Source organism: Panicum hallii, chromosome 9 (assembly GCF_002211085.1).
Source record: "Panicum hallii strain FIL2 chromosome 9, PHallii_v3.1, whole genome shotgun sequence".
NCBI lineage: Eukaryota > Viridiplantae > Streptophyta > Magnoliopsida > Poales > Poaceae > Panicum > Panicum hallii.
In genome coordinates, this window is record NC_038050.1 from 56658756 (window position 1) to 56672969 (window position 14214).

A 14214-nucleotide genomic window follows, 5' to 3' on the forward strand; every position below is an offset into this window, starting at 1 on the left:
ATCCAAGAGTGCCACTTGGCACCAAAACCCCTCTTCTCAAGCACCTCGAGAAGGAAGTCCCAGTTGACCTTGTCATAAGATTTTTCATAGTCTAACTTCAGCCCTACCCCAGCATCACCTTTTTGATAGACACTATGAATTATTTCATGGGCAGAGACAATACTCTCCCGTATATACCTCCCCCTAATGAAGGTTGTTTGATTACTACAATTAAGTCTGTCAAGCACTCTATTTATCATATTTGTAAGAACTTTGGTAAAAATCTTATAGCTGCAGTTCAACAGGCTAATAGGCCTGAACTTTTCATTGTGCAAGCCTCGTTCTCTTTTTGTATCAGGGTGATATCAGCAAAATTAATTTTATGGATGCCTAGATCACCCTTGTGGAAGGACTCAAACATTAGAATTAGATCATTCTTAATCATCTCCTCCCAGTACTTTTGGTAGAACATGAAAGACAAGCCATCAGGCCCAGAGGCTCCATCAGAGTAGGACCCAAAAGTGGCATCTTTGATTTCATTTCAGAGAAAGGTTCCTCTAGACCTTTACTTTATGCTTCACACAACTTATCCACTTGGGAAATGAAGTTTTCTCCTAGCTCTAGCTTTGGTCTGTTTTCGTAACTAAATAGTTCCTTGTAGTAGTCACTGTCCGGCTACATGCATGGTTAGAATGTCCAAATTTATTTGCATGCATGCTGCAAAATCAGCCTTCCAATTTTTTACCGCCAGCATCTTGCTAGGATTATTTTCGACAGTAATGACTCAAAAGACTAAAGCATACCACAACCAAATAAATATAAGAATAGATCTATTTGAATTTGTGTTAGAATGTGAATAAATGAGAGAGAGCATAAAAGTAAGCAATTTTGATTAGCTGTTGTCCGACATTTACATATAAATTTCTATCAACTGTGATGTCTTAAAAATTACTAGCTCGTGAATGAGCACATCTTGATAGACGATATTAGAATATAGAAAACACTATACCACCGTGAGTTCAATAATCTTCACTAGTGTTTTTTGTTTCAAAATAGACGACATGCATTTGTTCCAAAGACACGACGACACCTGAATTTTTTCCCCAAATGGGATAATACATGCACTGACGGAGCTCTGTATGGGCCATACTGGGCTCCGGCCCCCCTTGCCTTCCAAAAATTTCTGACCTGACCTATAGCCTCAACCAGTGGGATCATTTGTATTTTGTAAATCGTGACCTTAATTCTATGCCACTCTTGTACATACTGGCTCAAATCTTTAAAATTGCCACCCCCCACCCTAAATTTTGCTTCACGCTCCGGCACTGAACACAAGCATTTTTTTTATCTCCTTAGCATGAAGCAATGCAAAGAGTAAACATACGCCAACTTTAATTTTAGGATTAAAACCTGGGTTGAACATGGTCCCTTCTTTATGATCCTACCAATACAAGGAGGCAAACACATCTGTCTTCTTAATGCGGTCTGACCTTTGGACCAGCGCGTGATGGCCAGGGCCTAATGAAATCATCCAATGGCCATATAGAATCGTTCCTGGCCTGTTAGAGATTGTCTGACAAAATCGTATGTGCTTTCTGCATGTTTAAACAATTATTTAAGACACAGAACCATATTATTCTATCTTACCACTACTAACTTAGGATCTTTTTTATGCCTCCACGTTAATTCTCACGAGATGCACTAGAAAAATAGGTAAATTCAAAAAATTCTCACAACATAAGAAACATCTCACCATCAATATGGTAGAATCTAATCACCATAGCCATTGGATCTATTATTGGCCTGCTCACTTCAACTTTTGCTGCAGCTGAACAGTTCCGAGCTTCTCAAAAGATTTTCTCACGTTCACGAGTTGACTGGCAGCACAACCAACACTCTTTATATTTTCTAAAAAATATCCACCTATACCATTATGAAAATAGCCTAAAGCATCCCCTAATCTTCATCTAGATTACCCACCTATGTCACTAGCAAAATACCCTAAACTAACTTTCTAAATTTATATCTAAATTACCCATAGCTGTCATTATGAAAATGACCTAAAGTAACCTCTGTTCTTCATTTAAATTATGCACCTATATCATTATAAAAAATAATCTAGAAAAACACTCTAAATTTGCATTTAAGTTATCTAAATCTGCAATTATTAAAACTAACCTAAAGTAACCACTAAGTCTGCATTGAAATGACCTACATCTATCATTATAAAAGAAAATATCTCAAACGTGCATCAATATGTGATCCTAATTTACCTATTTATGCCATTGTTAACATAGAAAATACTAATTTAAGTTGTACATGCATGATATGCGGGTCATCATATAGATTATGTACACACGTATGAAAGAAATTTCCATACTAAACATATAGCTCAAACTAAAGGTTCAATTAAACACTTATCAAACACATATGAAAGTGTGATGCGAAGTAAAAAAATACCAAGATGGATGAAAAAGTGTATAGACTAAAATCTATCACAAGGGGATGATGAGAAGTATATATCTACATGAGTATTGTGTTATAATATTTAGCAAATGAGAGAGAAAGGTAAGCAATTTTGATTATCAGCTTAGGGTTTTGAATTTTTTTATGAATTTCTAATATTCTTGCCTCCCAAAATACTAGCATGTACGGAAAATAATTTAAAGGAACCTATAAATCTGCATCGAAATTACCTATGTGGCTATGTTTATCATTATAAAAAAGTTATCCTAAAATACAACAATGTACAATTCTAAGTTACCTATTTCTTCCATTGTTAATATAAAAAAGTAACTTAAGGTTTACATGTATATTATTTATATTACCATACAGACCATGTATGTATACATGTATGGAAGAAGCGGTGAGAATACCGATTTTTATGTTAAGCACGTACTCCCTCCATCCTAAAAAAAATGTTATTTAGAATTCAAAATTTATCCAAAAATAAGTTATTTTTATAAGTTTCTAATACTTATGTCTCTTAAAATTACTAGACCGTGCGGTAGGTTGATGGACTAGTAATATGTAACTGGGACTAGAAAACTATGCACCAATCAAACATGATTAATAATCTTCTGTATTCGTCTTTTCCGAATGAAATGACACATGCTTTTTTTTTTGTTTTACTATGAAAGAGACGAAGCAAAAACAGTGAATACAGTTGCCAACTTTATAAGACTTGAAAACCATAAGGCTAGTTTTTAATACTCACTATCTAGTAGCTTGATTCAACTGAACCAACAAAGCGGCAAACTAGGTTAGAGATCTTGCATGCACGCGCTGCCTATTAGCACATTGATGCATCTTTCTTAACATCTTATGTTACTGCTCTACTAGTCTGGCCAGTGGTCTCAGAGCAGGGACAATAAAACTATACAGCAAATCTATAATAATTGAGACTTGAAATTAGAAAGATGCAATAACTAATAATCGCACACTTGATGCATGCATATATCTCATGAGGGTGCACGGCTTGATTGCCTTTAGTTTTTGCTCAGCTTGTCGACCGGTCGCCATGGCACGACGTTTTTGTTTGTCGAAGTCTCGAAGCTTTTCCTTCCACGGATCGATAGATGCTAACCAATTAAGCTGCTATTACTACTAGATGCTGATCTTGCCGATGAGCGGTATGCCGATGGCGGTGACGACGAGCGTGGACGGGACGCCGAACACGACGTGGCTCCAGAAGGTGAGGTCGTGGGCGTTGCGCTGCGCGCGGCGCGCCTGCTCGCACACGATCAGGTTCGCCGCCGACCCCAGCAGCGACAGGTTGCCCGCCACCGTGCTCACCCACGCCAGCAGCAGCCACGACCGCGTCACCGCCGCCGCCGAGATCGTCGCCGCGGACGCCGCCACCTCGTCCCCCATCAGCAGCACTGAGTAATATATATATAGCATATTGGTTATTACATATCAATCGTGTCAAAGGAAACAACGAACTAACACTAGTGCTTAACGAGCTGGTCTCGACACACTTATCACTTTATCAGACAAAAGGATAGTAGATCAAAAAATAAATATCTGCAGACAGTGTGTAATTAACTAAAAAATTGTAGCTTAATTAATTTGTACTACTAGTTCAGTGCGCATGTATGTGCAGAATTATATATTTACCAGTTGGCACGTTGGAGGCGAGGTTGGAGAGGAGCAGGATGATGAGGGAGAGCACGCTGACGCCGCTGACGTGGTTGATCTTGGCATAGGGCGCCATGAAGTTCCAGATGGCCCCCGGGAGACCCGTCTTGTTGAACCCGCTCACCGTCACGAACATCCCGGAGAAGAAGACTAGCAGCGAGTAGGACACCTGCAGAGATCAGACAATCTACATGAGACGTGCATGCCCACCGCGTGTCGCTCTCCCATTCCCCTAGCTAGTAGCTAGCAGGATGGGATAAAGGAGCGATCGAGTCGCGAGCTTTTGCGTGGCGGCGTTACCTTGTCGAGGCACGGCTCGGCGTCGCGGAAGTCGACGACGACGAGCGCGATGGCGGTGGTGATGGCGGTCCACGACATGTTGAGCCCGAGCATGTAGGCGACGAGCATGCCGACGGTGACCACGTACGCGAAGCTCTTGAGGAACAGCTTCCGCCGCTGCTCCGAGCACTGCATGAACCACCGGTGCTTGGTCGAGATGTTCTCCGACATCACCGAGTCCGCGTCGTGGCCGTTGCCGTTCTGGCGATGGCGCAGGCCGGCGCCGTTAGCGGAGGCGGGGCTGGTGCCGCACTTGAGCGAGAGCACCGAGGCCGGCGACCGCCCCTCCTCGGCGGCCTCCATCTCCTTCCCGGCGGCCACCTCGTCGGGGCTGGCGCCCTCGAGGTCCTTCCAGTACATGCAGAGAAGCATGACCGTGTTGACGCCTATCCCGGCGAGCATGGCTGGCAGGATGCCGAAGAAGAACTGGAGGAAGGTGATCTTGCTGTTGAAGGCGATGACCAGGTTCTGCGGGTTGCCGATGGGGGTGGCGCTGGACCCGATGTTGGCGCTCGTGGCGAGCGCGAGCAGGAAGGGCTTGGCGGGGAGGTTGCGCTCGGCGGCGAGCTCGAGCACGAACTCGGTGAGCACGACGCAGCAGGTGTCGTTGGTGAAGAGCGCGCTGGCGAGCGCGGTGACGACGCAGACGCGGCAGAGCAGATCGCGGCCGCCCTGGCTCCGCCACGCCAGCAGCGCGCCCAGGTGCTTGAACATGCCGGCGCCCTTGAGGTACCCGCCCACCACCATGGTGGCGAAGAGCAGGCCCAGGATGGGGAGGTCGATGGAGGCGTACGCGTCGTCGGGGCTGATCACGTGGAACACGATCATGAGCACCGCGCCCAGCAGCGCCCCTGCCGTGCGCCCGATCGGCAGGAACGGCACCGACGGGAACACCGCCAGCATCCAGAACACCCCGAACGCCAGCGAGCCCAGCACCACCTTGGGCAGAGGCGCCAGCTGAGTCATGGCTGCTCGATCTCGATCTCGGTCTCTCGCTGACCACTCTCCCCCTGACCCTGAGGCAGTCCTTCTAATTGGCTAGCTAGTGCCTCTTCTTGCTCTCTCACTACTGGAGCTCTTTGCTCTGACGAAGCAGAGGGGTGGCTCACCTGAGGTTTAAGTAGTGGCAGAGTGAGAGCAGCAACCCGCACGCTTTCCAGGCAGCTGACGTCAAATATCTTGGAGGAGCTAGGGTGGTAGCTACAGCAAGCTGTTTACACGGCACAATGCCATGTCAAATTCAACGAGACCAAATGATCTAAACTGCATATATGTAAGCACGCACTTGCTACATAAGCTACTAGCTAACTGCCTAACTTCACATCGCGCGTGCTACGTTACTACTACTAGCTCGACCTGCAATCTTCTACCATATACGTACACGTAGGACAACGGGTCTGTGTCAGTGGATCAGCTAGTGTGCCATCGCACTGTCAATATAAAATACTCTGAACCTTAGTGCTAATTTCAGGTCAGGCCTTAGTAACACTAGTGTCATTAGTGTGCTGATCAACTTGGTGTGGTGGTGCCCTCTTGCTTTAGGTAAGCATCAGCATCGTCGGCTTCAGGATATGATTAAGATTCAAGCCTGATTCATATCAATTGCGTGCTTTTGGTTGCCCAAGCTATACAGCAGCCAACGATTCTGTGATACGCATGTGTAGTGCCCGATGCTTTGGGGTGCAGTTATCCATTGCCCCGGAGCTGAAGGCCGTCAGAATAAGAACGTGCATGCTCATTGTCTGAACATTTTGAACGTTCAGACTTCGGAGTTCAGGCTAAGGTGGCCATTTCATGTTAAGTTAAAAGGGGACCCGGTGGCCTTTCACCCTGTGGATTGTTGGAGAGAAAACAAAAGGAGTCGCTAGATATTTTGATTTTACAAGAAAAAGGCAATTGGCTCAAGAAAAGGCAAGTACAGAAAAGAGTGCAGAGGCACTGCCCAGTTCCACGACTTCTTCATATATTTAGAATAAAAGGTGGTGAATGGTGACGATGTCCTCCCCAACTTTCATGTTTGGACCAGTAACTAATTTGAGCAATTGTCCCCCTTCTTTGAGAGGGCAAACTGGCCATTTGTGTTGCTGCTGCTTGTAGTACTAACTAAACTTTGGGTGCTAATCCGACACAAACATGTTACGACGACTTAGGAAGCATATGTCCATTCACCCTTTTCATGTAAACATATGTAGGAACTAAAATGGAAAGGGAGCATAGTGTACACCTATACGCTGCTCATTCTTTCCTTTGTGCCTTAACATCCGAGGCACTAGCGCTATATATTTCAGGGACAGAGTTGGGTGCTACAAGCACTAGCTCGCCGGCTAGTACTGGCGCACAACTCGGCACCATGGTACAGTGCTACTTTAGAATACATGTGGCTTTAGGATTCTGGCATGTTGAACTTTTTGTACTTTGACGGCTATTATTATCATATAAAGAATTGTTTCGTTGACAATGTACGGTAAATGTTGATACGCTTCTAAATTTATCATGAAAAATACTTCCGTAAATTCAGTTACCTTTATTTAAACTGTCATATCTTTTTATAGAGTTGTTAGTTCAAGTATAATTTTATTAGAGTACTCAGTTTATTATCTATAGCCTAAAGATCATATAATTTGATTTTTGAATTGTACAGAGCAATGGCCAAATGCCCAGCCATCACATCAGGAACAGAGCAATGGCCAATGCCCAGCCGTCAGCACATACATGGAAAGGAGATTAGTGCATGATTACATCCCAAGCGAAGAAGATTAAAGTAATGTCCAAATTAGCCGCAGGCGTTGTCTCGCACCACTGGCATTAGACAGCAAACACAGCAGCCAAAAGAAAACTCCAGTCACTTCCTGGTTATCTATCCTCTTCCGTTTCCGTTGTTCAGAAATTTGTTTAGATGTACTGCATGCTGGAAAAGGTAAATTTCTGACCACATGTTCCGCCAACATTAACAGCAAATTTGTGGACGTAAGGGGAGGGTGTAAAAGGTACGGTCAGTTACAATTGATCAGGCAAAGCGACAGGGCCTGCTGTTCTAGCAATGTGCCACTGGATCTCAACGACATGCAATCTGATCCAGGGCAGGGTCACACTGACACGTTGCTCGCCACTGAGCAAGCACCGCAATATGCAGGGCGTCTCTTCCCGGGCTCATCGATCTACAAGGAGAAAACAGGCAAGACAGCCGTTGCTGACGGCCGGAACAGCGACGTGTACTCGCGAAAAGAAATGGGCTCTACACTAGCGTGACTTTATTTGTGTTGCTTCGACGTGCGGTGTCGCCGGTAATGGGTGTCAACGATCTTTTCATCAAATTATATGCTCCACTTTGCTATCAACTGAGTAATCGTGCTTGGCCCGGTGTATCCGTCAAATCTTGGTGATCAAGATCTAGTCCCATGCATGCTTGACCTATTCCATTGATGGCTTGTACTAGGGGTGCAAGTGACGACGCCAAAGAGAGTAGCATGCAGTGAGTCTGTCAGCTAGTTCATTTTGATTCAATTTCAACTGCTTTGAAATCCGGGATTAATTTGGTCAACTAAATGAATTTTGGGTCAGCCCAGTGACACCCGAGGCACTTTGCATCCTAATCACAACGGCAATGCATAAGTGTATGGAAATGTTTATCTCTTTTATTTTATTTAGAAAAGTTTTACTAATCTTATAGTATTATTTAAAGTTAGAGAAATTTTGCTATGATTGGAATAAATAAGGGTCGTTGATCGCGCTAAAATTAATGGTTAAATATATAAGAGGTACCTAAAGAAGATAACAAATTTGTGGGATCAGTTGGACTGATACCGACATTAATTTAATTTTTTAATTTTCACAATCAGATCAGCGGCTAAAAAAGTTCTGCACTAACAGGTACCGGAAGGTACCACACGGTACCTCCCAATCATATATAGTAACAAGCCTTAAAGTTAATGTATTAAACTAAAATAAACCAAATCTTATCTGATATTCAAACATAATAAACGTGTTACTTAATCTCAAAGGTGTTTTCCTTTTTTTCAAGTTGGAACATTCAGTTTTATTGACGCATGCAATGTTCAATAGTATAAAGTTTTAAACTAGTAAGTTGACTGTCCCAGGCAACCGTACTTGTCCTTCTAGGAGCAAAAGACAGATCCAATCAATCGTATTAGATTAGTACTAACCGAGCAAGAACGTTTAGCAACGTAAGTCCTAATTGCTCTCGTAGTGCAGAGATTAGGTGAGAGAGCTCTAGCAGCCAATTACCTGCAAGGCCGCAGATTGACTGATCGAATCGTGATCGATTTGAAACAAATGAAACAGCTGACACGGACTGAAGCCCAATCCCTGCTGGGGTCGTTGCAAAAACTTTTTATCTCGACTGACAGTCTACTTGGTTAGCACGGGCTTTACAGTGCAGCGTGCGTGTTGTTATTACCTGACTAATTCTACCACGCTTTGTTTTGCCCCGGCCCGTTCGGGATGGGAGAACCTGAAGTTTCTGCTACTCTTGCCAGTAGGCTAGCAATAGCTCTATCTGAGGCTATGAGTGATGTGGCTAGTATCCGGCCAATATGTTGGCTAAGTGCGCGTGCCACTTCTTTCGTTTGCGTCTTGTGCTTCTCTCATCTCTAGGTACTACGCTAGTATCATTAGCTAGGCAACGAAAAATATGAAGCATGAATGGTGAACCCTGTATGGTTGGACCTTATTTTAGGTGTATACGACGCTACATTTCCCAGGGTAGGGTTTGGATTTTCAGTACATGCCATTGTGAAAGTGGAAAGCATGCATGCAGTTTTGTGTGTGCCCAGTGCTCTTCTTCTTTTTTTCATGTTAGAAGAACCTTCAGACATGCTCCAAATAATTGTTTTAGTAGTAGCTGGACAGAATCCATCGTACAAGAGGCCCCACTTGGATCAGCTAAAGATTGTAAAAAGGCTGGTAACTCGACTAGCTGACCCAAATCGGACAGTTTATAGTCCAGTCAACCACCTAGTAGTTTTTTCTATAATCTCATAAACCGGCCTCAGCAAGCTATTTTCAGCAAAATAGTTGTACACTACACCCACAGCCAACTATCCAAACTGAGGGATCCAAACAGCCGACAGTTTTTTATTATTAGCTCAGATCCAAACGTGCCCGTGGAGAACCGCCAGCAAATTTTCAACTACCCGCGTGAATGCTTGATCGCGCTTGGCTGTACATTTTTGGCATATGTAACCAGGATTTTCTCTAACATTTATCCAAATGAATTACTGTACCAAGTTTAATACCCACTGAAACTCTCGACGGAGTAACTCTGAGTGTACGGTTTTCAATTCATTTGCTAACAGAGATCTTTAATTTCCATCAGATGTCCTAGTGGGTGTCGTGGCGAAATGGGGCTTTCTAATTGAAAAGGTTGTCGAATCGAATTCTGTCATTTCTATAGTTTCTTCTCTGAATTGCACGTGTTCCATTTAGAAGAGCTCGTGTTCAAAGCTTAAAGGAAAAAAAAGCCCAAAAAATGATACTGTTCTCAGACTTTGTTGTGATTGGATCAGATCAGAACTGCCTGTCGTCCGTGATGTTAGAATTCAATAATGAGCATGCGTGGGGCCTAAGAGCATTATTTTCTGCATTTCTACTAGTACCTCTAGTCATTAAAACATGACATGTCAGACAAATAAAACAGATATAGAAGTATGGAAGAACAAGTTCTTTCTCTTATCCAAAACTTCATCTTTAAACGACGGGTAGTAGCGGTAGATTTCTTAGCACAGGAGGAGAGCCCAGCACGGCTGTCAGCAGGCTGTCACGTAATCGCTGAACGAAATTCCTGCAGTGCGCAGAGAGAACTCGAATGCGAATCCTTCCGTTGGGAGTCAAAGGGCAAACCGAAAGCAAAAGCCTCGCGTCGGAGCACGGGCACGGCTTTCGAAGCACCCACCTTAGGTCCTCAGCCATGCCATCTAGCTGTGGCCTGTGGCCATCTCTTTTCATCTTTGATTCTTTTCCCGCCAAGAAAGCCTCCTGCACATGGACTGTACACACGCCTCCTCGGATGATTTCTCCTCTATACAAGGCCGCCGCAGACGTGACCGATGCACGCGCAGCAGCAGCAACCGCCACATCGCCAGGTAAAGCTAGCTAGCGGCAGCAGCGAACGCAACAATGCCGGCGGCGGCTGCGACGACGCGGCGGGACATTGCGCACAGCGGGCACGCCCGGCGGGTGGCCGTGCTCCGCTGCCTGGTCGCGTCGCTGGTGGTCACCGTCCTCCTCGCGGGGCTCGCCGTGCTCATCTTCTGGCTGGTGGTCCGGCCGAAGCCCATCGACTACGCCGTCACCCGCGCCGTCGTGCGCCACTTCAACGTCACGCCGCCGCCCGGCGCCACGGTCAACGCGACGTTCTACCTCACCTTCGCGGCGCGCAACCCGAACCGGCGCGTGTCCATCCTGTACGAATGGGTGGAGTTCCGCGTGCTCTACGGCGAGTCCGCGCAGCTCGCGCTGCAGGACGCGCCGGCGTTCCGGCAGCCGCGGCGCAACGAGACGCGGCTGGACGTGCGCGCCGTGGCGCGGTCGGCGCCCGTCGGGGAGCAGGCCGCGCGGGAGCTGCGGCACGACCTCGCGGCGGGCGAGGTGGGCGTCGACGTCCGGATGCGCGCGCGCGCCCAGTTCAAGGTCGCCGGCGTCAGGTCCAGGCACTACAGCCTGGAGGCCTTCTGCTCGCCCGTGGTCGTCGGCCTGTCGCCGTCGGCGGCGCGGTCGTTCCAGAGCGTGCCGTGCGACGTCGCCATCTCGTGAGGGAGGCGACATGCTTTGCAGGATCACTAGCTGAGCGTGGTGTGCTGTAAAAAAGCTTGGCTGCTTGGATGTTGGATCAATGGTTTGTTAGGCTTATTAGATGTTTTGACTCCTGAGATGTGCCAATGCTGCCTTCTTTCCCTTTTCGTTTTCCAAATCGGTGTGCTTGCTGAGCTTTTTGCCACGTTTGATATATTATCATGGCTTGATGTGAGTGCCATCCCCATTTGGGAGAGTTGCTAGACCCTCTTGTTCAATGCCTTATCCCAAACAATTCACACTTTCTGTTTGTTTATTCATGTGAAATTGTTGAACTTGGCACTCCTTGATATACTAGAATGAAAACCTGGTGCCTTTTGTCACTTTGGTCTGGCCACCGTCCCTGCCCCTGCAGCCCTGCAGCTGCATTCGTCAAGTGTGGCTTTCATGCCCTAATAATTCCTAAAGTGAAAAAAAAATACTAGAATAGGCTCCCTTTAGCTTTATTGCTTTAATCTGCCCCTTTGGAGTTTTCTGTGGTAAAGCAGGGATCGGAGCTACCAGAAAAGAGAGCAGTCACCACTTGCTACATGCTCCTCGGTGGTGGCAGAAACCTGTTGCCTCTTCATCCAGAATGCCCGGTAGCCTTGCTACTAGTACTAGCTAGGACAGATCTATAGCTGCTGAATACCTGAACGGATGCCTTCTACTGCATGCTCAGTGCTCAGAAAACGTGCTCGACGCATCTGGCCTCTGCGACAACCGGGCCAGGAAGCTCGATCGCGTGCGTGATCCGCGACACTATCGATCGCCTCGGTCGATCCGATCGACTCGCTTGACGCTAATGCGTTCCGGCGCACGCAGCACTTGCTGGGAGATCGAGTTAACAGAAGAAGCAGACGGCTATAGCTCCTTGTTGCCGGGGCGTGTGCCAGCACTAACGTTTCCCTCTTGGGTAATTAGCTCCCTGTCCTGTACATGCGTGTTTCTTCATCTTCTTTTCCTCGACACGGTTGCCGTCATCAGTCAGTGGCCATGTGAACGAATTCTCTCTTGTTTTTCCATGGCCTCCATCATGCCCCCGGATTGAAAATTTTCGTCAGGACGGAACCTGAAATGAAATGAAAGGGCGATCGATCGACAGTTTGTCCTGGAATGCAGACATGCAGTACGGGATGTTCATGGGATCATGATGCAGCGAACATGAACTAGTTAGTAAGCGTATTCTAGTACCCGGACTTTCAGAAAGCGGGTGATGAAAAGCCCGGAGATTTTTTAGAATCGGGGTACGGTGATGGCGACCGATGGTACCTTTGCTGCGATCACAGTAGTGCCATGCCGAGTGGGCGTATCCACGTATGTTGTGGACTTGTGGCGACTCGCTCTCGAGTCTCTGAAATCATCTTTGATGAAGCGAGAGATATGATGCCTGGGTTCTGCAGCAATCCGTCTCAATTTTTTTTCCATCTCTATAAAATCGAGTGCTAAGAGCCCCAAAACCTTCGTCGTTTCTCTTCTATTTTCTTTTCTTCGTCCCATGCCGATGCCAGCAGGATGATGCACCATATAGATGGATACTTCTCCAGGAGGACACCCGTTAACTCACTCAGATTGGGCCAACATGGGACGGCTATGTGAGAGTAGGCCGTATCTGGCCCGCTCGAATGAAACAGGGCCTCTTTGCCCTGCATCAGAATTCTCAGGAGCCGGAAAGGGCGGAGGCCAAGTGGATAAACGCGCAAGTCACATCGCCAACGTGATGCTCGCCGCGGACAGGCAGCAGCAGCAGATAGACCGATGGACGTCGACGGCGAGCACGCCACCTCAGCTCCCTGTCGATGTTGCAGGTTGGCTCCGTTCGTTCTGTTCCGCCAAACACCGCCGCGGGTACGCCCCACCGCCCCGGCACGCCGCCGACGGCGCACCACCCGTGCGTCCTCGCGCCCCCTGATCCGATTATCCTATTGGAGCGATGCATTGCGATCGCGGTGCCCCTATGTACTGCTTCGTCGATACGGTAATGCGGAGCTTCAAGTCCGGATGATCCGTAACCGCCGACGAGTGGCTGCAGGTGCGGCTGCTTCTGGGGTTTTTGCAGCTGCACTGCACCTGACCGGCCCGGCTAGCGTCGTCTATGGCTAGCGTGTCACCTGCGGTTAGATATAAAGCGGCATGCGACGTCAACACGGAACGGATTCGCTCGGTCGCTCCAGCTCCAGCCGTACGCCGTCGAGGCCGCACCAGGCACCACGCACCAGCCACCAGCTGCCAGCTGGTACATGCCACCGAGAGCGGCCTGCCTAATGGCGAGCAAAAGCGGCTAGCTAATCGGGCTCGATCGGATACGCATTCTTCAGCGGATAGGCTGCTGCGTCATCATTCTAGGCTCCAAACTCCAGCGATTATGACCCTGCTAGGTATAGGTTTAGCTTCTCCGAAAACAACTCCTAAAACAGCTTTTCACCGGCTTCTCTGATGAAGCTGAAACTGTTCTTAAAATTATTTGGCGAATTCCGAAAACAGTTTCACCAATTATTTCGTACATGATGCTACTAGCAAAATACCCATTTGGCACAGTTTCAAACAAAGTTCTTCGTGAAGGTATCGATGAAGCTGTGCTAAAAGGAGCCGGTCCATAGCGGAGCCAACAAAGGGCCAGTTTGGCAGAGCTCCCAGAGCTGATTCTCTGCTGAATCCAGCAAGAGCTCTGCCAAACAGTTTTTCAGAGAGAAGTGATTCTCTGCTGATTCTGTGGAGTGATTCTCTGAAATGAACTAAGAGGCTGGGAGCTGAAAAAAGTAGCTTCTCCTGATTCTGTGAAGTGATTCTCCATCCTGATTTTAAAAGTTTATGCTAGAGAATCAAAGAGAATCACCTTCGGCCACAGAATCACTTCTATCAGAGAATCAGCTCCCACAGAGAATCAGGATCGGTTGGAGCTCTACCAAACTTCGAAGCTCTTGGCGCCACAGTATCTATAGTTATGCACAGTAGATGACAAATGAG

General features: G+C 46.9%; 2 protein-coding genes across 2 annotated transcripts; one reads left to right on the plus strand and one right to left on the minus strand.

Annotated features, from left to right (window-relative positions):
- Positions 1–3124: 3124 nt before the first annotated feature.
- On the minus strand, positions 3125–5532 carry LOC112875843 (silicon efflux transporter LSI3). Its single transcript, XM_025939838.1, has 3 exons — positions 4420–5532; positions 4099–4288; positions 3125–3860 (listed from the first exon to the last, which is right to left on the minus strand). Exons 1-3 carry the CDS (start codon positions 5422–5424, stop codon positions 3586–3588), a joined length of 1470 nt encoding a protein of 489 aa, XP_025795623.1. The 5' UTR covers positions 5425–5532; the 3' UTR covers positions 3125–3585.
- Positions 5533–10593: 5061 nt separating this feature from the next.
- On the plus strand, positions 10594–11444 carry LOC112873174 (NDR1/HIN1-like protein 3). Its single transcript, XM_025936195.1, has one exon. The coding sequence runs from the start codon at positions 10594–10596 to the stop codon at positions 11227–11229; it is 636 nt and encodes a 211-aa protein (XP_025791980.1). The 3' UTR covers positions 11230–11444.
- The last annotated feature ends 2770 nt before the right edge of the window (positions 11445–14214 follow it).

What these genes read in the sequence shown, in the direction of transcription:
- LOC112875843 (XM_025939838.1), bottom strand. Translation starts at nt 5,424, where the DNA reads ATGACTCAGCTGGCGCCTCTGCCCAAGGTGGTGCTGGGCTCGCTGGCG. An exon ending in CCGAGCCGTGCCTCGACAAG is followed by an intron (nt 4,289 to 4,419) that starts GTAACGCCGCCA and finishes TGATCTCTGCAG; the next exon opens with GTGTCCTACTCGCTGCTAGT. An exon ending in CGCCTCCAACGTGCCAACTG is followed by an intron (nt 3,861 to 4,098) that starts GTAAATATATAA and finishes TATATTACTCAG; the next exon opens with TGCTGCTGATGGGGGACGAG.
- LOC112873174 (XM_025936195.1), top strand. Translation starts at nt 10,594, where the DNA reads ATGCCGGCGGCGGCTGCGACGACGCGGCGGGACATTGCGCACAGCGGG.